Here is a 24,727-nt window from a genome sequence, read left to right as displayed (position 1 = left end):
TCAGAAAGCTTATTAACCTCTACATAAATCACAGCTCTAATGATCTAAAGAGGGATGTGAAATGAGAAGAAAAGCAGAAAAGGGAAAGAGCTGGTTTAAGGCTAAGCTAGTCCTGTTATTTATGTATGCAAATGACACGACAATAGTAAAAGACTTTAAACCTGCTGATCATCTCACAAGTAAATTAATGATCCACAGAACATCTGTGGGTATAGGGAAGGGAAAAGAATATGTCCAGTAGACTGACCCTTGCAATGATCAGGAAACCCAAAGGCTTAGTTTTTGCACCCAGGGGCAAGCGCAGTGGCAGAGAAGCATGCTTGCATTCTTAAATATATAAATATATATATATATATATCCACAAGGAAAAAGAAAATAAAAATTAAATAAATTAAAAGGAAAAAAACCAAACCAAACCAAAGAAACAGAAAAAAAAGGCTGGCTTGTCAGGGGATGGGGTCGAGAAGGCCCCAGTGTGTGTACTTACATAGAGGTCAGCACCGTAAAATCCGTCCTGGTAAACCACACTGCAGAAAATCCACACAAAAACAAAAACAAAAAAAACAAAAGAACAGAAACACATTCCGGTTATTGAGGACGGCAGCATGCACATGCGCTCGACACAGGCAGGTGATGTATGAATACATAACCTGGGCTTGGGGCCTCGGCAAGTTGGTGAGAAAATGTGAAAGTGCACACGAAGGTTACACAGCTCCGGGACATGCGAGGAGAGGGAAAGGTGTGCAAAACTGGAATGCGCAACCTGGATATTCGGTAATTGAAGTAGGATTCACACAATAAAAAGCACTCCTGGAAGAGCCTATTTTATCTATCCAAAATCTGCTGGCTTGGAAACAACTTTTTGTACATGGAGTATTTTTAAAAATCAGCTTGCCCTAGGAGGAAGTTTCTTTTTAAAGAGCTTACAAAATAGGGTAGGGGTGAAGAGGAGTTTAACATGAAAAACTGAACCCAAAGAATTCCACTAGGGCAGGGCCTGCATGCAAAGTATGTTTTTAAATTACGTTTAAGTATTTTGTTTTCAGTATTGTAATAATACGTAAATGTTTTTCTGATATCCATACATCACCTGCTTTTTACCCTGCACATTAGACATGCGATAAGATTTGGCTGATCACACAAGCATGCAAAGTATTATTATTCAGCATTTTAAGAACCAATGCAACACCTCAGAAAAACAAGTCAATCAATTCTGACCAAAGTAAACAGAGAAATGTAATTAAAAAAAAAAAAAAAAACACAACCAAAAATACCCACAATGCATTGCTTTCACAAGCAGAGATAATGAGCTAAAGGTTAAGGTGATTGGTCCAAGGTCCAAGAATTGAAAGGTGCAGTGGGGATCCCAGATAGTAACAATATAATCCGGAGTGGGAAGGAGTAACTGGAAGATTTTAAGGGTTCTTTTTTGACCATAAGAGTATTCATGGAATTCTGAAAACTACCATTGATAACTGAAGTTCTGGGCTTGACCAAAGATTGCCCTGTCTTATTTAAAAGAATAAAACTGAGAAGGTAGCTGGTTAAGAATAGAAGGTTTATTTTCCTGTTTAGATAATGAATTTGTAGCAAACAGACAATGCATGACTTTTTCTTAAAAAAAAAACAACCTAAGCAACACTATATTCTTAAATATAGATTTCCAACCTTTTGAGGTACTTTTGTGCATACAGACTTCCCCAAAAACATTATTTTGGGACCAAAAGACATGGAATAGCAGTAGAGATAAAAGATAAAACTTTCTTCTTCATCTCTGTTAAGATCAGATTGTTTTAATTTACATGATCTGTTTATTGTTTATTCAACTAAAAAGCTGGAAATTTTCACCACTACCTTCTCTGTTACAATAAACAAGCTGACAAGTAAAGTCATCAAATCATATTTTTAACTTGAAGATGAAATAACTTGTTTCTTACAGGTAGGTGTCATGTTTCTTAATTCTATTTCCAATGACATTTGATTGTATTTACAGGACAGTATGGTCGCATTTTGGAATGCCCCAAATATGCTATGCCCTTGTATCACACAACAGGCAAATCAAACTCATCTCTAATGCTCATTTAGCTAAGACCCATTCATTATAGTCTCCAGTTGCAGTTAAAGTCTGATATGAGAAAGTAATCTGCCTCTCAATTTCATTTTAGTGAAAAAAACAACTTGTTCAAAATAAGAAGGCTGATAAAATGGAAAGCACTGAGGCCAAGTGGTGATTAATTAAACTTCAAAGATCTTAGTAAGGGAATATAGGTGAAGATTTACAAACAAGCCTTCTATAAAGGGTTGGCATTAAAAACACGAATACATTTTACCCTAAGTCAAATAACTTATTGGGAATATTCATCTACATTCTAGAAGAATTCCAGTATTCCCTGTATCAAATACCACAAGGAGGCTAGAACATAATGATTAATGATGAAATTAGTTTACTAAGCTGAAAAGCAATTCTAGGCCATTCCCATGAAATACTGGACTTATTCCTTGCCATCTTCCATGTAAACAGGTGGTTTAGTTAATAAAAAGAAAACATGGGAAATCAGTGTTCAATGTAATGCACAGAAATTGATATGATTAGACATAAAGATTAAAATATCTTTGAGCAAATATATACCTGACACAGACTTGGTAGAGAATGGGTTCTCAAGTTTGGCCAATATACTGAAATGACTACATTGACCAGGACTAAATTCAACCACTTTATAAAGTAATTCAGCAATGTTACAAAATAAGGAAGTCCCATGTTTCTGGTGAGTAGTCTCTCTTTGTAAACATGACAGTAAACTCTCTTGGATTACAATGGAAGACATTTTACAAACAATTTTCCTAGCGGGTAAAACTTCCAAAAGATTCCTTTTAATGTTTCATTTGAATACTTCTTGATGAAATAATACTGCATATTCACTTCTTTAAAGAGATGTCAGAGGTTGAAGGTCAAAGGTCAAGTTGAGAGAAAAAGGATTAAAATAAAAGTAAGTAATGGCATAAGATGGAGATGATGGAATGCATGTGATTTAAATGTCTACAAACTCCAAACAGAAGTTAATTTCTGAAGCAGTTCCCTTCCAGTGTCTTTTGGAGCCTGCCCACTTCAACATACCTTGTCTAATAAAAACGTTTTAACTCTAAGGAATGGAGAACTTCTAATGGTACGTCCATTTGGTCTATTAATGAATGAATGAATGAATGCTAAATTAGTACACCTCAAGGTTAAGCCAATGTTGCTATCAGAAAAGGACATACAAAGGAGGCTCCTTTCCTTTATATTTTAACTAAGTAGCAGCCAACAAGCTTCTCTGCTGCTACCTATTCCTCCGTAAGAATACAAAAAAAATCTGTCATATTGACATATCTGGCAGAGAAAAGATGAAGAGAAATGTCACATCTTTGATGAGGAAGTCCTTGGTACAACTGACTGATGAAAGACCACTCTTTATAAAGATTTACATTTTAGGCTGACACTGAGAAACCCCTAAAAACAAAACCTGCCATCTTCACTCCTTTTCCCCATTCAGTAGCAAAGGATTTATTTGTTGCTATGGAATCATTCCACTGCATGAGACACCCTCCATAAAAAAATCAAACGGTGAAGGATGCTCAGCTACAGTCGTTGTTTTACCATCATTCAGAAGCCAACTGCAGTTAATTCTTCCTACTTCTCCCTTTCTCCCTTGATTCAATTGGACTTGGTTCATCTTAGAATTAACCTCTTTTAATCCGTTTCCTACAAAGAAAGCAAATCCATTGTGGGTAACTAGCTCTGCTGCTCACCACCCAGGCAGTGAAACCAAAGGGGAGGACACATGTGACAGCCTCCGCCCCAACACGGGGTGGTGATAAGGGGTGAACACAGCAGATGCAGGCTTGTACTACAATCTCGAGCCCCTCTTTTGGTTCTCTGCAGTAATGTTAATCCATATTCGTGCGCTGCTGAGTGAACTTCATGCCAACACACTGCTAGTAAACACAAGACGGTTCTGGCTACTGTCTTAAGCCATTACCATGAGGGCTTAAGGTGGCCAAAATGAAGACTTATATAATGAATTGACAGTTTGTTACATTCTGATGATGGTATATTTTGGTTTTTGTCATCTAATCTGTTAATTTGCAAATATTCATTGAATGTCTACTCTGTGACACGGCAACATCCCAGAAGTTATGAGAGGGCCATGGTATTCTTTTTTGGTCCAACTGCTTATTTTAGAAACATACTGATTTTGGAATCTAATGCTTACCCTGGATAGGCGGGGATGGCTGTTGGAGGTACCGCTCGGACTGCACCATATACCGTCCGCCCTCTGCCCCTCAAATGGGCTCCTCTGAAAGCGGCTGCCGTGGTGGCTGCAGTAGGGTAAGGGAAGCCAGGAACTAAAGGGAGACCCAAAATATGACAGAAATTTCAACTTGCATTCAATAGAGGGTACACAGTCACAACTTGCTATGAACCAATAATAGAAAAGATGAAAAGATACGAACCACATCTTTTTTGAAAAGGTGGCATGCATTCAATAAACCTTCTACCCTGGGTCTCTCAGTGGGGAAGAAATGGAAAGAGAGACCCCACATGCAAAAGCAAAAGATTCCATGCCTCATTCATCACAAATCTTGAGTGAGCTTTCTCTGTTCCTTCTCAATTTCGGCTTTACAATGCAAGCTGCTGAGAAATAGGTCAAGAAGCTCTGAGAATGACTGCCATCATAAGAGACAGACTTTTAATTACTGTGGGCAGTCTAAATCAGATTGACATAAACTCTTCAACCGGTCAGTTATTAACCTTGCTTCCAAATGTTACTATGTGCACCTAATAATTATTACTCAAAAGAACATTCTTTTTATATTTTTACATGGTACCAACCTCCAAGGTACATAATAGTCTTTAGACATTTCATTTCATTAGTCAATTTCATTCTTTTATTTAAAACATTTTAATCCACAAATGTAATGTGGGGGAAACCACTCCTCCCCTGTCCTTTAAAGAGGCAGCAATTTCTAAGAGCCTATTTTAAGTGTGCTGTCCTCTGGAAAGCATGCAGAGACATTGATTCCATGTCCACTGAGTCCTGTTTAATTATACCTCTTGCTGTAGTAAAATGGCTCAGGTCAAAATGACTTTAGAGAGATCAAGAGAGCTGATAATAATCAATAATATATATTTTTTTGAGACAGAGTCTCGCTCTGTCGCCCAGGCTGGAGTGCAGTGGCCGGGTCTCGGCTCATTGCAAACTCCGCCTCCCGGGTTTACGCCATTCTCCTGCCTCAGCCTCCCAAGTAGCTGGGACTACAGGCGCCCGCCACCTCGCCCGGCTAGTTTTTTGTATTTTTTTTTAGTAGAGACGGGGTTTCACTGTGTTAGCCAGGATGGTCTCGATCTCCTGACCTGGTGATCCGCCCGTCTCGGCCTCCCAAAGTGCTGGGATTACACGCTTGAGCCACCACGCCCGGCCCCCAATAATCAATAATATTGAAGGTACTTCTAAGTGATCCTCTGCTGGAGAACCTGTGGCTGAACTGCCGAGGAAATGTATAATATGCTCTACACACACGTGCTTCTTTTGTTTTCTTTATCATCAAGTACAGACTAAAATATTCTTCATATTCCCTTACTCCCTCTACCTTTTCCAACTATTTCTGCTTTGTGCAATCTTAATACTTGGTCAGGAAAATTCTAGCACAGGTAAAGCAGGACAGGGCACTGGGATAGTATTTAACATCCCTCTCAAGAAATTTCCATTTCAGTTATGTACTATACTAGGAAAAAAACAAAAAACAAACAAACAAAAAAAACCCCAGTACATGACAGTTCACTCACAACAGTCAGAATCCATGCCAGGCCAACATAGGCTACTTACTGATTAAAGGAATGTAAGTGTTGATACCCCCTCTTCCTGACAGGGGCACTGCTGCATCATTGCCTAGGGACACATCTGCTTGAAAGCTGGATGCTGATTGGATTTTTAAAAAAATTAAAAAATGCAAAAAGATTAAAAAGAAATAGCAAATTGAAAAACAACAGATGCTATTACAATTAAATAGCACAAGTGGAAACATTTACTTAAATACTACCTGCATACAACTCCGGACCATATACAGCTCCAACTACTGGGCTTAATTTCCAACCTGAAACACACAAAAAGGAGGGTGAGCATTTAAGACTACTTGAGGAAACGGATGATCAATGCTTGTCAAGTTGGCTTCGGCCATCTCTGGGGCTATTTTTGCCCATTACCAACTTCTCTTTGGAATTCCAGCTTGGGGTTTACATGAGAGAGTAACAATAGTAGAACTAGCACACAGTGAAGAGATAATGAGGGGCTGGGGTTGGGGGGCTTGGCAGGGGTCATGATGTTAGGAGAAGGAAGATGGAGAGGGAATGAGAGGAGAAAAAATAAATAGAAATAAATCCTAGAGTTTGGTACAGTGTTCTCACAGAATTACCCTGGATGACCTATCCTTCATTTAAAAAAAGAAAGAAGGCCAACTGTATGTCACTCTGTACCACACTGTGATGCACTTTCTTAACCCTGTTTATTACTCTAGCTGTTTTAATAAAAGTATCCATGGGCTGAACTCAAATTTAACCTAGATCTTTGACTCCATGCTTGACTATACAATGTTGGTATTCCAGGTAAACTGAAATCCACTTTCACTGGGATTTACCATTGGGATTTTATTAGGGTTCACCAACTAAAAAATGAAAGACATGAAATCATAAAATTCAAGGTACATTCCCAACTTCAGTGCATGTTTTCTGAGGCTTTAATGTGTAACAATCACCTTTAAGTTAATCAGACTTTTTAGTTAAAGAACACCAGAATAATGTGGAATGTTACCTTAAATATTTATAAATATTAAGAGTTTCCAAATAACATTAAGTTTAACATCAACTTTATTTCTTCTTTCCCTTTTTTATATTTATAAGAATATGGCAAGTATATTTTAAAAAGGAATAATGTATTATTGCTCACTGAGAGTGAATAAAAGTAGAATTCCACATGAAAACTTTATTTTATTAATTGAATTTTACATATAGTAAGCAAAATTACTCTATATTATTTTTCTGACTCATTTGTCTTCTTTTATATTAAGACCCTAGCATTGTGCCACACTATTCTATAAATATATGAATGAAAAGAAAAGGGCCAGAATTGGCCTCTTCTTTTTTTTTGTTTTTTTGAGACAGAGTCTTGCTCTGTTGCCCAGGTTGGAGTATAGTGGCTCAATTTTGGCTCACCACAACCTCCGCCTCCTGGGTTCAAGTGATTCTCATGCCTCAGCCTCCCAAGTAGCTGGGACTACAGGCACGCACCACCACGCCTGGCTAGTTTTATACTTTCAGTAGAGATGGGGTTTCACCATGTTGGCCAGGCTGGTCTTGAACTCCTGACCTTAGGTGATCCACCTGCCTTGGCCTCCCAAAGTGCTGGGGATTGCAGGCGTGAGCCACTGCACCCAGCCACAACTGGCCTTTTCAAAAGAATTACTGAAATTACCAGATTTAAATGACCGTAAGCAAAACATTATTCAAGTGAAAACCCATTCACTCTGATTCAATCCAACCTCTTATTCATCATTTTATGTGCTCATAAAATGCAGTGTCTCTTCAATATTCCACATAAAATTTTGGCAAAATCTGGGTGCAAATACTACTTGAATTGTAAGAGCACAAATATTCTGCAATATCAAATTACACAAATACTGTGCAACATTTATGTACAAATTAAGAGATTCCAACCAACCTAAATGAGAATGTTGACTGAGAATTCATTAGGACGAACCCAACACATTCTTCTTAGGACCTTTAACACAATGGCAGAAGGTTTCTTGCCTACTAAACCTGAATATTAATTTTAAATAATATTTGCCTACTAAACCTGAATATTAATTTAGAATATTTGCCTACTAAACCTGAATATTAATGTAGAATAATATTTGCCTACTAAACCTGAAGAACTTTTTTTGGCAGGGCGCGGTGGCTCACGCCTGTAATCCCAGCACTTTGGGAGGCTGAGGCGGGAGGATCACGAGGTCAGGAGATCGAGACCACCCTGGCTAACACGGTGAAACCCCATCTCTACTAAAAGCACAAAAAATCAGCTGGGTGTGGTGGCGGGTGCCTGTAGTCCCAGCTACTCAGGAGGCTGAGGTACGAGAATGGCGTGAACCTGGGAGGCGGAGTTTGCAGTGAGCCGAGATGGCACCACTGCACCCCAGTCTGGGTGACAGAGCCAGACTCTGTCTCAAAAAAAAAAAAAAAAAATTTCTTTCCTACCGATGGCATTATTTCCTGGGCATTTCCTTTAAATCCACATAATGGGCGGGCACTGTGGCTCAAGCCTGTAATCCCAGCACTTCGGAAGGCTGAGGTGGACGGATCGCCTGAGTCTAGAAGTTCGAGACCAGCCTGGCCAACATGGCAAAACCTCGTCTCTACTAAAAATACAAAAATTAGCCGGGTGTGGTGGCACACACCTGTAATCCCAGCTACTCTGGAGGCTGAGGCACAAGAATTGCTTGAACCCCAGGAAGTGGAGGTTGCAGTGAGCCGAGATCGCACCACTGTACTCCAGCCTAGGTGACAGAGAGACTCTCTCCCAAAATAAAAACAAAAATTAATATAATGGATGTATATTGATATGCTGTTAGCAATACTTTGAATATATTTAGTTTTAGACAATTTATAATGTATTTTCACAAATGTCCTTTGACCTGCACAAAATCCAAGGAGGAAGGTAAAACAGATACCACATCTGCAACCTGAGGTCAATACTACACTCTTCCGGGTCTCATTTCCTAATAATAAGCTGGGAGGGTTGAGTTTCAATAATTTCTAAAAAAATCCTGGTGCCAAAAATCTGTGGTCTTACTCTATAAATACGAAAACAGAATCAGGTTAAAAAACTGGTCCACTGTCACAGAGTAAATAAAGAGTCAAACCTAGAAGCAGAATGTCTGTTTTCTGAATTCCAGTCAGAGGCTCTTTCTGTAACAATATTTCTCCCAGATGCAAAGAAAATTTGACATTCTTTGCCTCTCCTTTCTGTTTTGTTTGAGTTTTTATCAAAACTGTAGAGACTTGTTTTTGTAAGAACAGTGAAAAGAAAATAAGAGTTAAAGTGGGAGGCAGTGGTATCATACCGATAAAAGGAGTAGGAAAAATGCAAATTATGCTGATAAATTTGTATCATCTATGTGAAAAGCTGGGCTAAATATATTTATTGAAGACTTTATGGGATATAGTCAATACCAATACATTTCTTCTTAAGATATTATTGGCACATACAGCCACACTCTAACAGTAGGTTCAAACTTTTTACAAGAGCAGCAGAAACTCCCCCGTTTATTCTAGATATTAGTAAAACCTTATGCAGAACCATAAATTGCTCAGATTACAGTACAGCTGAGACCTTAGAATTCAATCAATTTGGTTTCCTTTTTCTCCCCCAAACTGGCTCTGCATAACACAGTCTGCAAAACCACCACTGGGTTACAGATTAAATTTATATTCCATCTCATTCAGAGACCATGAGTCTAGATTAAATTTGGTAACTGATGTAACAAATTATTCATAGAAAATTTCCTTCTCAATGAGAAACACTTATAAACCTTACTATATAATATGTAATCATGAAATAGAAAATGGCACACACATAACCATACCCATGGCTGCTACCTCTAGGCCTAAGGAGAGCAATGGGTCCAAAATCATAATTTATTCCACTTATGCTCAGATGAATGAGAGTCAGAAGTGAAGTGAGAGTCAGTGGGCATCCAGGGGTATTACGGACAAGTCTAACATATTACAAAGAGCTACAGCACCTGAAAAAGAAGGTGCTCAGGTGGGATCCAATTTGGGTTAGTAGGCAACTAGATAGCATGTTTGCACTGTGTAAAAGATGAACTTTACTTAGAACATAACACCTTAATACCTAAAAAACATAGCTCAATTGTAATGACAAAGTTATGTTATAAACATAAAATACTCTCCCAGGTAAAGAGACTCTTCAATGCAAATTAAACTGTCTTAAGACTGAAATAAAGATTCTTAGAAGTTTATAAAAACTTAATATATTTACACAGGAATAAACACTCTTTCGAAGATGATTTATAATTTCTTACCATTTGCATATGGTGTGACCATCTTCTTATTGGTCATTACACGTGCTGTAGCATTATTCACCTAAAAATAACAGGGAGAAAAAAGGGCAGGGAAGAAGTGGACTACATTAGGGAACATAAAGTTGCACATCCAGTAACATAGTACTTAGTTTAAAATGTAAATTTCTGAGAGCATTGATTTAAATAATTAACACAGCAATATAAAATATTAATATATAGTGTTTTAATTAAAGTTCTTATTAAATGAGGATAACAAGAGTAAAATGAGTTTCTTGGTTTCCAAATATCAGTACTCCAAAGACAATACATTTGCAAAATCTTTGGACATCTTTTAAACAGAGAAATCCCTGCACTAAGGAAAACACAGAAAAAAGTAAATAGGAAACAACTATATTAGCAATTCACTTTGAAGTTTGTTAATAAAACAGAGGCTTGCCACATGGGTTATGAAACAGATTGACGGAAAGGTGATAAAATAAATCTGATTTCACCTGTCCTAATGTTCAGCATTTTAAATATGTCTGTCCGAGATTTTTACTGTCTGACGTCAGTAAACAAATATAGAAACCTAAGATTCCCATGGTGACAGCCTTCAGGACCATTCTGAATTTTCTAGATTACATGGTCTATCAACTCAGGAACAAAGCTTTTAAAAATGCCTTTAAAGTAGGCACTTAGCCGGGCGCGGTGGCTCAAGCCTGTAATCCCAGCACTTTGGGAGGCCGAGACGGGCGGATCACGAGGTCAGGAGATCGAGACCATCCTGGCTAACATGGTGAAACCCCGTCTCTACTAAAAAATACAAAAAACTAGCTGGGCGAGGTGGCGGGCGCCTGTAGTCCCAGCTACTCGGGAGGCTGAGGCAGGAGAATGGCATAAACCCGGGAGACAGAGCTTGCAGTGAGCTGAGATCTGGCCACTGCACTCCAGCCTGGGCAACAGAGCGAGACTCCGTCTCAAAAAAAAAAATAAAGTAGGCACTTAAAAGAATTAAGAAAATCAAGTGTTTATTTATTTAGTTTTATGGCACTCTCCACCCTCATTACAGAACTGCACATTTTAAAGCATTCTCAGTACGAGAGTAAGCAGGCGCTACAAAGACGGTGCTGCTGAAGAAAAGATGAATGGAACTGAGATGCCAGCGTACTGCAGCCCAGTGACAGAATCAGCCTCAAAGCTCTTGCAAGGAGGGTAAAGTCCCACCATAGAACTTGCCTTACACTGTGTTGTCAGGTCATAAAACATGCCAATTGAAAAAAGAAGCATAAAATATAAATGTCTTATTTTTGCCTCTTCAAATTTACATTGTGTTCAATTTGTATGGTAATAAATTTGTGTGATGAAAAGACCAATTTTAGGTAGAATTAGAACTAAAAAAACTTCTTCCTATGTCTTTTGAGATTTGTACAGTGATACTTCCCCTACATGAGGAAAGAGCTTGAAACTCCATTTACTCTAGTTTCACCCACCAAATAATATAAACATTTCACATTTAAAAAGAAAGAATGGGATACAACAATGATGAGACTGAGAGCATGCGGTTAAAAAACACACACACACAAATAAAAGAAAGAAAAAACAATGACTTTTGGAAAGAGGGGAGAAAGTGAAAAGCAAGGTTCTCACAGACAAGGATTAGAATGGAGCAAGAGCTGAAACCAGCTGCTGGAGCAGAAAGCAACCAAGCACTTAAAAGGAAAAATGGCCAGAATCAATCAGAAACCACCAGTCAGCAAAAGAGACCAACAGCTGCGTGTAACTGAAAGGATGGGAAAGGAAGAATAGGGAAAAGGACAAGAGCAAGGATTTGGAAAAAGAGAATAAGGTAGGGAAAAAGAAGACAGAAAGTCAGGAAGGGTGTAACGGGCAAAGAAAGAACAATCAAAGCTACAAACGGGGATTTGGGAAACAGGAAAAGTAGGGAAGGATGTAGGGGCAGGAAGTGCATTAATAAAACCAGCCAAACTGGAGTTCAGTAACTCTGAGTAAGATGTGCAAGGGGAAAAAAATCACCATGAAGTCAGTAATCAAACAGCTCAGACTGCTACAAAACAATATGTACATCCAAAATCCAGGCGGCATTACTCAACAGCATTGAAAATAAAAGGGGGAAAGGAAAAGGAAGAGGAACAACAAGTCAAATCACATTTTGTAGTGTTAATGTGAGATGGCAGATGGACTTTTTCTTTCTTATTTAATTGTTTTGTAATTACATTTTTAAAAGCTTCTTCTCTAGTGCTTTTTTCACTTACCGCCAACGGGCACCATCGCCAGCATTGTGTATAGTTACCATGGAAAGAGTGAGTCAAGTGAAGGGCCCTAAAGGCTAAACCATTGGAAAGGAGGGGAAAAAAAGCAAAATATGCAGACATCTTACTCAAAATGGTGGCTTTTACATTTAATACTTTAAAAAATTGGGAAAGGGGAAAGGAGCCAGTTAACCTTCGATGTGTTATCAAAAAGGGCTGGTGAATACCAGGCGGCAGACTTAGTCATCATCACAGTACATTCGCCAGCCAGCCATCAAACCCTCTGTTTAAGAATTTTATCCATAAAAATTTAGATATCAAAATTCTTGACATTAGATATATTTTAAAACTACATGAGTTTTGGATTATTTCCTCCCTCCCCAAAATCTCTAGAATCTTCTATTCCGTGCTTATCGTGTGCACAAAGAGGCGAACTGGCCTCCCAAGAGAGAGGATATTGGCTGGCCCCTTGATTCATTATAGAACACAGTGTTATAAACTGGATAGTTTTTAGACACTTTAACATTAGTTTTGCTTAGGCCTGATCACAGGAATTCAGAGTACTGCAAACTGAAGCAAAGGAAAAAAATCAAGAGAGCAGAAGGATGAACATTTTGAAGGAAAAACATAAATGAAAAACACACACACACACACACACGCACACACAAAAAGTCAAAATTAAAACCCCCTAACAACCAATAAATGAGGAGGGAGGCAGATAGAAGTGTTACTTTTATACATTTTAGTGCAAGAAAGTGAAGACAGAGATACAAACACACATACATGTGCACACGCACACACAAGACAGGGCTCCAAATGTGAAATAAGTGAGGCAATACGAAAAAACAGAAATAAAAATATAAAACCAGAAATTGAATTATTAAAGACATGCACCTCGATTTTACGGCCCTCTACCACGGTGCCGTGTAATTTCTCCCTGGCCCTGTCTGCATCAGCACTATTCTCGAAAGTTACGAACCCGAATCCCTGCATGCAGCGGGAGAAGGGGGGAAAACATGCACATCGTTATATTGAAATACTGATCTCTTGGTAAATAGAGAAAAAATATCATAGTACGAAACTGACATCAGCAACTCAGCAATAGTCTCCCAAAGTCACATTTTTGGTCCATGCATATTTGTGAAGGGAAATTAAATCCAATAAAATAATAAAGAACTGTAATAATAATAATAATTAACAGCAATGTCACAATAAAATAAAACATAAAGCATATGAGGCCAGACCAAAATTAAGGTACAGAGTTACTTGGGTCAAACTATTCAACCAAGAATCTGAAGATTTTTTAATGTCCTACCTTTCTCTCTCAATTCATGTTATTAATTTAATATACATGCCCCTTTATGTAATACCAAAAAAGACTTAATTAAATTGACCCTCTGACATCCCAAATCCATTATTTCCCAGTAACTGCTACATGAAATCTGACATTCAGGTTCAACGTTGCACAATGAGATTTTTTTTAAAGTAGGTCTAATCATTTTAGCTCCACGTTGCTGGCTGCTTATATCACTATTATTCCTTTGGGAACAGGAAAATTTAGGACATAGTTGGTGTATAATTTTGTATGTACTGGGTGTGGAAGAGGAAAGCATTTGTGCTCTTCTAAGCAAATAAAAATATCGCTAAGCAGTGGTCAATTATAACTTTTCTTCAATGCCCATTTTAAATGACCAGATTGACAAGAGTAAAAATATGTTCAACTGAATTTCAGAAAACTGCTAACCCAAATTCACCTAAATTACTCACTTATTGATTTTTATATCTGCTATTAAAGGTAGTAGTAACTTTCTATATATAGAGAAAAAAGGAACAGTCAACAGGCAATGGGAATGAGATCTACATTAGTGACATCAGTTGTTTACTATTCAGTAGAAGAAGGATATCGGAAAACAGCAATGCAGCTGGTACAATGAGTTAGGATTAATTTATTTGTTCCTTGCAAGATACTGCAAAAATTGAGTGGAGCTTTAACTCATCAGGAGTTAAATCAGGAGACCAGGGAGTTGACTACCTTCACTCCAATGTTCACGTACTACCAATTTTAACACTAGGAGCATTTACTATATACTTATATGACTTTCCTAAAACATCATATTCACTTCATTCTAGGTGCTCTGTCCTTATTGTTCTACTCTGCAGCTGTAATTTTACAACGCTGCTTATATCTGCAAAGTGGTAAAGTCTTAAGATTTTCTGCAAAGTCTTCATTTTCCAATAACTTCATTGTCCTGCTAGCATTTTTTGAATATTCCATTGTAGGATAACCCAGAACTCTTTAATTTTAACTGAAGCTCTGCCTAGCTGCTTAATAACATGAGCACACTTCTCTCTATATAAAACATGTTCTTAACTGACACGGTAAACAATGCACGTTGCTCAATAAGATTTTATAAAAGCAACTCCATTGTTTTGAAGGATCCGGTAACTCAGCATTCTAAGTGATTATGTGGGTGGGTGGCGTTTTGGAGAATTCCAATGGATGATCTCTACCCACAATTTGGACATCACAAATACCCTTGAAAGTGCAACGCTAAGCTGATGGAGATTTTAAAATGTATGTTGCTTGGAAAGAACTACTACTGGTAACTTCAGTTAATATTCTCCTAAAGAATGCATAAGTTTGTTGAAAATATCAACAGGAACATATTTTCATAAATGAAATGTTGATATCAACATTTATAGCCACTTTGACACCACAAGGTATAAAAGGGCGCACATTAATAATTAGTTACACCATTTGTCATCTACACTAGCACCTGCTGAAGACAAGCTGCCAGTTCTCTAATCCTGGTGAGTCCTCCAATAGGAAAGTCAAACTTTTAAAAAAAGGTCACAGAGAGTGATGAGTTTTAATATCACACTTTAGAAGCATTTTGGCTGTATTTCAACTGGTCCTCACAGTCATATATTTTATGACTTAGGTTAAATTAATACGTTGTAAATTAATAGTTGGATTACTATCAAGTTATATGAAAACTAAGACCTAGGTTTTTGATATTAACATTATGACTATATCTACACATCCACATACAAATATACATACTAGTTTGTCTTCTTAAATATAACCATAAAGTACAAAGAATAGACATATTGGTTTCATGTTGAAGGTAAAGAAACTGAGTCAAACTGAGATTAAATACACAAGCATATACAGCTAATGGTGAGAAAATTCTAAGCCTTTTCAAATCTCAGTTCAGTATTCTATTTACTAAATGATATTAGTCCTAAAAGCCTTCTATTTTTTTTCAAATCTAATTGCTAAATATCTTCCATAACCTTCTTTTCTGAAATGTGTTGAAAGAACACTAGTGATAACTGCATCCAAAAGAATGGAAGGTGGTATGATGAGCACTGAAATTTTACAGTCAGCAAATGACAAAGTTTAACATTAATGTCTGCTTGGATAAGATTTTCTCAATAATGACTTTAACATTCTGGAACAAAATTTCACTTTTTTTTTTTTTTTTTTGAGACGGAGTCTCGCTCTGTCGCCCAGGCTGGAGCGCAGTGGCCGGATCTCAGCTCACTGCAAGCTACGCCTCCTGGGTTTACGCCATTCTCCTGCCTCAGCCTCCCGAGTAGCTGGGACTACAGGCGCCGCCACCTCGCCCGGCTAGATTTTTTTTGTATTTTTTAGTAGAGACGGGGTTTCACCGTGTTAGCCAGGATGGTCTCGATCTCCTGACCTCGTGATCTGCCCGTCTCGGCCTCCCAAAGTGCTGGGATTACAGGCTTGAGCCACTGCGCCCAGCCAAAATTTCACTTTCAAATGTTTTAAAAGTGTTTTATAAAGAAAGATGCTTATACACCGAAGGAAATGCGAATCAAGATACCAAAAATATAAAAATAAAGCAATCTTTATAAGCATCTTTTCCCTGGGGTGATAGGAGGAAGAAGGCCTTGTTGATGCGTTGGGACTCCTTAATATGAAACATAAAGGTAAGAGGATTTCTTTATTTGCTTTGAAGATAAACAGACCTTGCAATAGGCTAAATAATGGCTTCCTAAAGTTGTCCACATCCTAATCCCCAGAGCCAGTGAATATGTTACCTTACACGGCAAAAGGGATTTTGCAGATGTGATTAAGTTAATGATCTTGAGATATAGAGATTATCCTGGATTATCCGGTTAGGCCCAATGTGGCCACTGTACTGTGCTTATAAGTGAAAAGCGGACACAGGAGAGTCCGAATCAGAGTAAAGCAGCCTGAGAAAGACTTGACTGGCCATTGCTGGCTCTGAAGACAGAAGGGAGCTATAGTCCAAGAAATGTGGGCAGCTTCTAGAAGTTAGAAAAGGTGAGAAAACAGATGATCCCTTAGAGCCTCCTCAAGAACCCAACACATTGATTTTAGCCTTGTGATCCCATTTTGGACTTCTGACCTCCAGGGCTGTAAGATAATAAATGTGTGGTTTTAAACCACCCAATTTGTGGTAATCTGTTCAGAAGTCATAGGGAATTAATACATACCTCTTAGAATTAAAGTCCATGATTAGGAAGGTGAGAGGTATGACTAGAATTTTTTGAAGTACTGTTCTTAAATACTTTTCTCTCATGTTTAAACTTTAAACAGGTGATTTTCCATCAACCCAAACATGCTTCCATTAAAACATTTTTAGAATACACTATTTCTTCAATAAAATTTAGCACTTTAGAAAAGTGTCAGAAACTGTGCTAAAGATGTTCACAGATTATCCAGGTTTAAAAGTCATCAGCAGAAAAGCCTGCTTACATGAACTCATGTTTTGTCACTTTGCTCTTAGAAACCGAGTTGACATTAAGTTGGTCATTCTGATCTCTTGCTTTGGAAAAAAAAAGTTAGTAAAATTATGTAGAAATCTAAAATATTTTCCTTAGAACAACTTCCAAATGATCATAGAACAGCTTCTAAATGATCATACAACCTATCAAACACTGAACCAGTCTACACAGGTATAATATATATATAACAAATAGATTACATAATCTATAACAAATAGATTTAATCTCAACAAGAGGAAATATTTCAGCTATGTAAACAGATGGAGAATTTTTGTTATCTAAACTCCTATTAATAAAACCAGATTTTAAAAAAATAAACTTTAATTTTTAATTAAAAAATGATTTTGACATGTCTGCCTACACTATCACTACAGAGAGAAATACAATACAAACCACATATATAATTTAAAATTTTCTAATAACCACATTTAAAAAGTAGAAATAGGTGAAATTTTAACAATGTATTTTATTTAACCCAATATATACACATATTATTAACATTTCAATATGATTTCAATATTAAAAATTATTAGTGAGATGCTTAGCATTCTTTTTCGTGCTAATTCTGAAATGGTGTCCATTTTACCCTTATAGGCATACCTCAGTTTAAACTCTCCAAATTTCAAGTGCTAAATGTGACCACTGTGCTGGGCAATGCAGGTCTCTACACTTTATACTCCTCTAAGTTCGCAGTCCTCAAAGTCCTTCTAAATTAAACATTTAAACACACCAGTGTTACATGAGTGATTCACCAGGTATCTTAGCTGACTTCTGGAAATTGAAGAATGGTGTATTTATTAGGTGTATGGTTGTAGTCAAAACTTCTACAAAGTGTGACAGCAATTTCACAGCCTGCCTTGACATCATCGAGGACATATAGGAGCCAAGTAACTGTCACCTTTTTAGTCTGGCCTCAGACTGCAATAAATAACAAGCAATAGAATGAACGTTGTAAAACTATTATTAAAATTTGTATAATTTTTGAATTTTTCGATCTCAGAAGAATGAGAAAGAAAATTTACCATGTAACTTTTAAGGGAGAAATCAAAAGCAGATGGATCTCCTGGGTATGGCCAGAACACAGAAATTAAAAAAAAAATAAAAAAAAATATAAAACTAAAGCCCATAATGGTAACAAAAGAAAACAAAAACAAAAACAAAAAATTAAGCCCTTCAGAAACACATGCACTGTTAATTCAGTTTCAAATATAATAAAAAAAGCCATTTCACTCCAACATTACCTATCAAGTTCTACTGAAAGTCACAAAGGCCTACTTACTGTGACTTCCAAAAAAGTATTTTGATAATACTTTGAAAGAAATAATTAATTTCCCTTTGCATGAAATTAAAAGCCATGATAATAGGAAAAACATTATAGCAAATTACTTGTGTCTAAGGAATGGGAGTAAGCATTTTATCTCCCCTAACTACAGCCTAAACTTAAGCTCAACCTAAACCTAGATCCCCATTATTCCAGAAATCCACCTGAGAGAAGTAATAAGAACATGTTAAGCAAATATTTGCTAGAATAATTAGAATGCTCCTAGTGTAAAGAAAAGATAAATATTTAAGGTGATAGCTATCCCAATTACTCTGATTTGATTATGTGAATGTATCAGATTATCACATATACCCTGAAAATATGTACATCTAGTATATATTGATTTTAGAAAAAAGAAAAAAAAATTGCTAGAAATCTCAATAATTATTGCTGGGCTGTATAATATTTGTAGTTCTTCAGTGGACTTAATAATGAGCACTATCTGAAGAGCTGAACAGTTTCAACATATTCAATCTCTTAATACATATCCATGCAAGAGATGATATACCAAAATATTCTGGCAAAAATTTATAGAAAACGTAAATGTTATAATCTGTGTATTTCTTTATTTAATAAGTTTGATAATTATCACCAAAAATTGTTCTGTGGTTGCATGATGGTGAATAAGATGGTAGAAAGTCTGATCCACAATGGAATAACTTTGGAAAAAAACAAATTCTTAATCACTAAAAATTTCTAGCAGAGAATGCAAGGTCAAGAATACAGGGGGTTGAACTAGGTGACCATTTTGGGTTATGTTTTAAGGTTCTATATGAGAAAATAAGACTAAAAGGATACATGAGAATATCAGTAGTGAACATTCCTCTTTAATAAACTATGTATCTTTTTCTTTATGCTTTTCATGAAGCATCATGTTTTCCTTTTGAAAGACTGCTTTTTTAAGATGCTACCCAAAGGATATACAAGGAGAGTAAACAATAGTTTATCATTCAAACTGGGACACTCTGAGGGAGAAAGGGGTCATTTATTAATAATTATGCGAAGATAATAGGTTTAAACTGGGGCTATCCTGGATAAGCCAGGACATACGTTCACTCTAACTAGGCATGATCTTATTATTTGTGTTAATAATCTTTCATTACTGGTGAAACTTGGAGAATTAATAAAGCTACATAAACTCATATAATAATTTTCTAAGTTCTATTTGAATAAATTGGTTAATTTTTTGGCAGGAGTACAATTTTCCATCCTATATCTTAATAGTACATTTTCAAAAGGCTAGTCTATCTCTGTTTCAGTTAATCAAAGAAACTTAGATACAGGTGATTCTATGTTTGTTTGTTTGTTTATTTATTTTATTTTTTGAGATTGGGTCTCACTTTGTCACTCAGGCTGGAGTGCAGTGACGCCATCTCGGCTCACTGCAGACTCCACCTCCCAGGTTTATACCATTCTCCTGCCTAGCCTCCTGAGTAGCTTGGACCACAGGAGCCCACCACCACGCCCGGGTAATTTTTTTTTTTTTTTTGTATTTTTAGTAGAGACAGGGTTTCACCGTGTTAGCCAGGATGGCTGATTCTATGTTTTTACAAAGGATTAGGGAGTAAAAAGACTAAAATTCACATGAAATAATTTAAACATATATGTATGCATGATATATAATCTAAGTAAACCAAATCTAGAATATGAAGGTAAAAGAAGGAAAAAAGGAAAAAACTAGTCAACAACAAAGAAAAAACTACTATAGAGTAATTCTACTCTAAAGGCAAGCTAGAAAAAGAAGAATACTGGCAGACAAGGAGGCTGTGAGCATGGCAGTGGAACACCGTCTACTTATGTTTTCAAATGGGTATATTCTAAAACCCTGGGTGATGGTCTTATTATACAAAATAAGATATGGTAAGGAGTTGCTTTTTGTTTTGGAACAATTTGATTAAACACGGTTTTACATGTAAGTATTGCTATCTTAGAGTTATTTTGTGACTAGTTTTTCCATTACTGCTCTAAAAAAATTCAATAAAGCTAATTTCTGTACCGAAAAGCACTCTGTTTAAAAGTTAGAGGAGCTCTTAACTACACAATAGGACTATATAAAGCCTCCTTTTCTCTGGTTATTTTCAAAATATGCTGTAATTTTACAGTCAACCTCAAACATATAAAAGGAATAGGACACTAAACTTAATTCACAAAACAAAAACTGCTCATTAATTTATCTTAGGTGGATCCCAGAGGAGGCATCCGTGGGTTTGATTCCAAAGTAAATCTCTATTAGGAGCCTCAGAACAGTTCCAAGGGCACCCATTCCAGCAAAGAACTTTAGGTAGCAGTTAAGAAAGCTTTGAAGGACAAAAACAAGGTTTTTATCAGTCCTTGAAGGCAGATTCAGGGCAATTCTGAATTCTGTGCTTTGTTTTTAAAACATTTACCAATTAGTACAGAGTCTGTGAACCCTTTAGCAGCCCAAAGAAAAATGGGGCAGTGAGGATACAGCATCAAGCTGACAGAAGCAGCCTATGCTTTTAGATTTCCCAAAAAGAAAGCTCTTGTCATTACTTTCAAATGAAAATTACACGAGAGAAGTAACTGGATGAGGTAAATGTTAAACAAAGTGGGGCCAGGATGCGGTGGCTCACACCTGTAATACCAGTACTGTGGGAGGCCAAGGCAGGCAGATCACTTGAGACCAGGAGTTCGAGACCAGCCTGGCCAACATGGTGAAACCCCGTCTGTACAAAAAATACCAAAAATTAGCCAAGGGTGGTAGTGTGTGCCTGTTATCCCAGCTACTCTGGAGGCTGAGGCACAAGAATCGCCTGAACCCAGGAGGCGGAGATTGCAGTGAGTTCAAGACTGTGCCACTGCAACTCTATCCTGGGCAACAGAGTGAGACTCTACCTCAAAAAAAAAAAAAAAAGAAAAAGAAAAAGAAATTGATAGCAGGCAAATTCTTAAAGTCAATGAAAGAAGCCTCAAGAAAGATCAATTTCCTTTGCTTCACAATAATTCAAACAAATTATTTTCTTGGTAAGGAACAAGTCCTCAATGCCTGATGAAGCTACATTGGCCTTCTAGTTGTTAGACTCTAGTTAAGACTATACACTCACAAGTAAAAATATTTAAAACTACTACTTCAGATAGTTTACAGAGTGGCCAATAATCTCCACACATTTATTTACACTCATGTGCTTCTTATCTCTAAACCACTGTCATTTTCCCACCTTGTAGCTAAAAAATATCACACAAAATAAACACAAACAATGCAACAAAGGAACAGAAATCCATTGTGAAAAAAATTACAAGCATAAATAGTTTACTGGTTGCAGTCTAAATAGACTTCACTTTAAAAAATACTTACCAAGTGCTGCAGAAAGCTCTGTATAGGCATATTAATCATTTTTGTTTTAACTGAAAACTGGAAGCTTAGAGTATAATTACCTCTTTAATAATTAACAAATAATTATTATAGTCAGAATTAAACACTTTTAGTGTTGATACATTCTACAAAGGAAGGGAATAATAATAAGTAGCATTAGAACAGCACATACATTTTTATGTGTACAGATGGGGGCAGGAGGTATATAAACTCTGTTATCAATTCCCAAAGTATGGTGAATTTGGAGTATGAAATTGGAGAGGTAAATATTAGCTCATTTATTGGCTTTATTTAGCTTTCCCTCAAATTACATGTTTAAGAGATTTAACCATAACCAAAAGCTATTTTCAAAGTTCAGTGATGACCAAATGAAAATTAAGTAAAATATTGCTCTAACCTAACAAATCAAAGTAGCAACAGCAAGGTTAATATTTATAGGCCTGGCTATGGCTGATGGTTCCAGTAGGATGTATTTCATTTAATAAGCAGTGAGAAAACTCTCAAGTAACATGTCCAAAAATTCAGTTCATCAAACACTGTTTTTTTTTCATAACACCACTGTAAGACTTGGCCATTCCCTTGTTCCTAAAAACATTGCTGTTTCTTTTAATGTGTGGAAATTCTAAATCATATAGATCGGGAATTTAAAATAGTAAATAGGGGAAATAATTTTTATTTTTATTTTTATTTTTTGAGACAGTCTTGCTCTGTCACCCAGGCTGGAGTGCAGTGGCACAATCTCGGTTCACTGTAACCTCTGCCTCCTGGGTTCGAGTGATTCTCCTGCCTCAGTCTCCCAAGTAGCTGGGATTACAGGCATGTGCCACCGTGCCTGGCTAATTTTTGTATTTTTAGTAGAGACGGAGTTTCACCATGTTGGCCAAGCTGGTCTTGAACTCTTGACCTCAGGTGATCCGTCCGCCTCAGCCTCCCAAAGTGCTGGGATTACAGGCGTGAGCCACCACGCCCAGCCTAATGGGGGAAATAAATTTTAATTAAAAACTTCAGTTCTTATATAGAACACATTTAGAGGAAAATACATACATAAAAGTACACACATACTTTCATTCTTATGCAAAAAAATCTAACTCACTGTACTTGTGATTTAGGTGACTCTACATCCTGAGGATTGCCTATGTAGGTAGAACTTAAAGAAGGAAATCAGTTCATACTAAATTCCTCAGTTATTTCTCACTCTGTTTAAGTGTTGTCACAATTTTCAAAAGAGACTGCAAGTTAACTGAATAATCAAAGCATTAAACTTGTTCTAAGCATGCTGTTTTGAAGTTGGATTTTGGCTGAATTGTTCTGATAGAATTCAGAATAGAATTCTCATAGAATTTCACTTTTTTTTAGTCTTTGTGCTCTTTCTTTAAAAGGAGAAAGCTGAGGCCAAATTTAAGGCTCATAAAGCACTGTCATCTCCTACATCGTGTGTTCTTTATGCCCCACTCTTCCCTCAACCTTCTCTGCTTCTTACTTCATCAGCCCTCCACCCCTGTATAAGTATCAGAATAAAGTCTGGCCATGTGGTAGCTTACTTTTAGAGATAATCTAACTTAAGGTGGATACTTAGGATACTTTTTTGTTTTTTTGAGACGGAGTCTCGCTGTGTTGCCCAGGCTGGAGTACAGTGGCGCAATCTTGGCTCACTGCAAGCTACGCCTCCCGGGCTCACGCCATTCTCCTGCCTCAACCTCCAGAGTAGCTGGGACTAAGGCACGTGCCACCACACCCAGCTAATTTTTCTGTATTTTTAGTAGAGACAGGGACTGAGGATACTTTTATGCAGGCTTGAAAACAGTTTATGTTTTCTGAATACTTGCTATTTAAAAGAACACAAAACTCAAAAAGAAATCAAGCACACTTGACACTGAAATGGAGCTTACCTTGGAGCCACGTTCATTAAAGATTATTTCTACATCTAGGATTTTGCCAAACTGCTGCAGAGATAAAAATAAAAACATTTACTTATGGTCAGGTTTTTATCCACATATTTTGTTCTCTTCTGAAATGGGAATAGTTTATTTTTCTTCTTCTGTAAACTATTTATTTAACTTCTATATTTGTATTTGTTAGTAAGTTCCAATACCAGTTTCTGATTTTTGCTCATCGCTGAGCTGACAGTTTCTCCTTTCTCAGTTCACTCACTCAGGCAATTTATCTACCTCTCTGTGTGGAAGCTGTTGTCGAAAGTTGTTCACAGTGTTAGCCCATTAGATGCTGCATGGGGACAAGAACTTGGAATTTTCCTAACTATATCTCTTTATTTGTAAAAACAGTCTCACATTTGAAAAGCAAATCCTAGTAAGTAGAATAATATACTATAGAAGGCTATTCCCCTCCTTTTTTTTAATACAAAGTACATTCACTATATGAAAAGCAGAAAACATAAACAAAAGGAAAAGGGAAAACAGAAAATAAAGATCATCTGCGGCCAGGCATGGTGGCTCACGCCTGTAATCCCAGCACTTTGGGAGGCCGAGGAGGGTGGATCACCTGAGGTCAGGGGTTCGAGACCAGCCTGACCAACATGGAGAAACCCCATCTCTACTAAAAATACGAAATTAGACGGGCGTGGTGGCACGTGCCTGTAATCCCAGCTACTCAGCAGGCTGAGGCAGGAGAATTGCTTGAACCTGGGAGGCGGAGGTTGCGGTGAGCCAAGATCGCACCATTGCACTCCAGCCTGGGCAACAAGAGTGAAACTCTGTCACAAAAAAATAAAAATAAAAATCATATGCAATCCTATCATCGTAATGTTTTAGTACACAGCATTCCAGGTTTTCTCTCAGGTATGCAGAGATAAGTAACTATAGACATCAGATACATTCTATAATTTGCTTTTTTGTTTATTTTTTTAAAAAAAAAAAAGAGTCTTGCTCTGTCACCCAGGCTGGAGTCCAGTGG

The 24,727-nt window shown here is 37.1% G+C and overlaps 1 protein-coding gene across 4 annotated transcripts in view; it reads right to left on the bottom strand.

Annotated features, from left to right (window-relative positions):
• RBFOX2 (RNA binding protein, fox-1 homolog (C. elegans) 2) overlaps positions 1-24,727 on the bottom strand; it is a 112,535-nt gene that overhangs the window by 17,204 nt on the left and 70,604 nt on the right. For 2 of the 4 annotated variants that reach the window (XM_011961137.1, XM_011961138.1), the window contains exons 4-10: positions 23,707-23,760; positions 13,275-13,367; positions 10,132-10,192; positions 6,079-6,132; positions 5,865-5,957; positions 4,251-4,383; positions 488-527 (exon numbers count right to left, since the gene is read on the bottom strand). In XM_011961137.1, the coding sequence (XP_011816527.1) occupies positions 488-527; positions 4,251-4,383; positions 5,865-5,957; positions 6,079-6,132; positions 10,132-10,192; positions 13,275-13,367; positions 23,707-23,760 (528 nt within the window). The remainder of the gene's footprint in view (positions 1-487; positions 528-4,250; positions 4,384-5,864; positions 5,958-6,078; positions 6,133-10,131; positions 10,193-13,274; positions 13,368-23,706; positions 23,761-24,727) is intronic. The other 2 variants (XM_011961140.1, XM_011961141.1) reach the window with 2 other exon arrangements.

Source organism: Colobus angolensis, unplaced genomic scaffold (assembly GCF_000951035.1).
Source record: "Colobus angolensis palliatus isolate OR3802 unplaced genomic scaffold, Cang.pa_1.0 Scaffold539, whole genome shotgun sequence".
In the NCBI taxonomy this organism is placed as follows: Eukaryota; Metazoa; Chordata; class Mammalia; order Primates; family Cercopithecidae; genus Colobus; species Colobus angolensis.
Note: the sequence above shows the minus strand (reverse complement) of the source record. Positions and strands in the feature narration are given on the sequence as shown.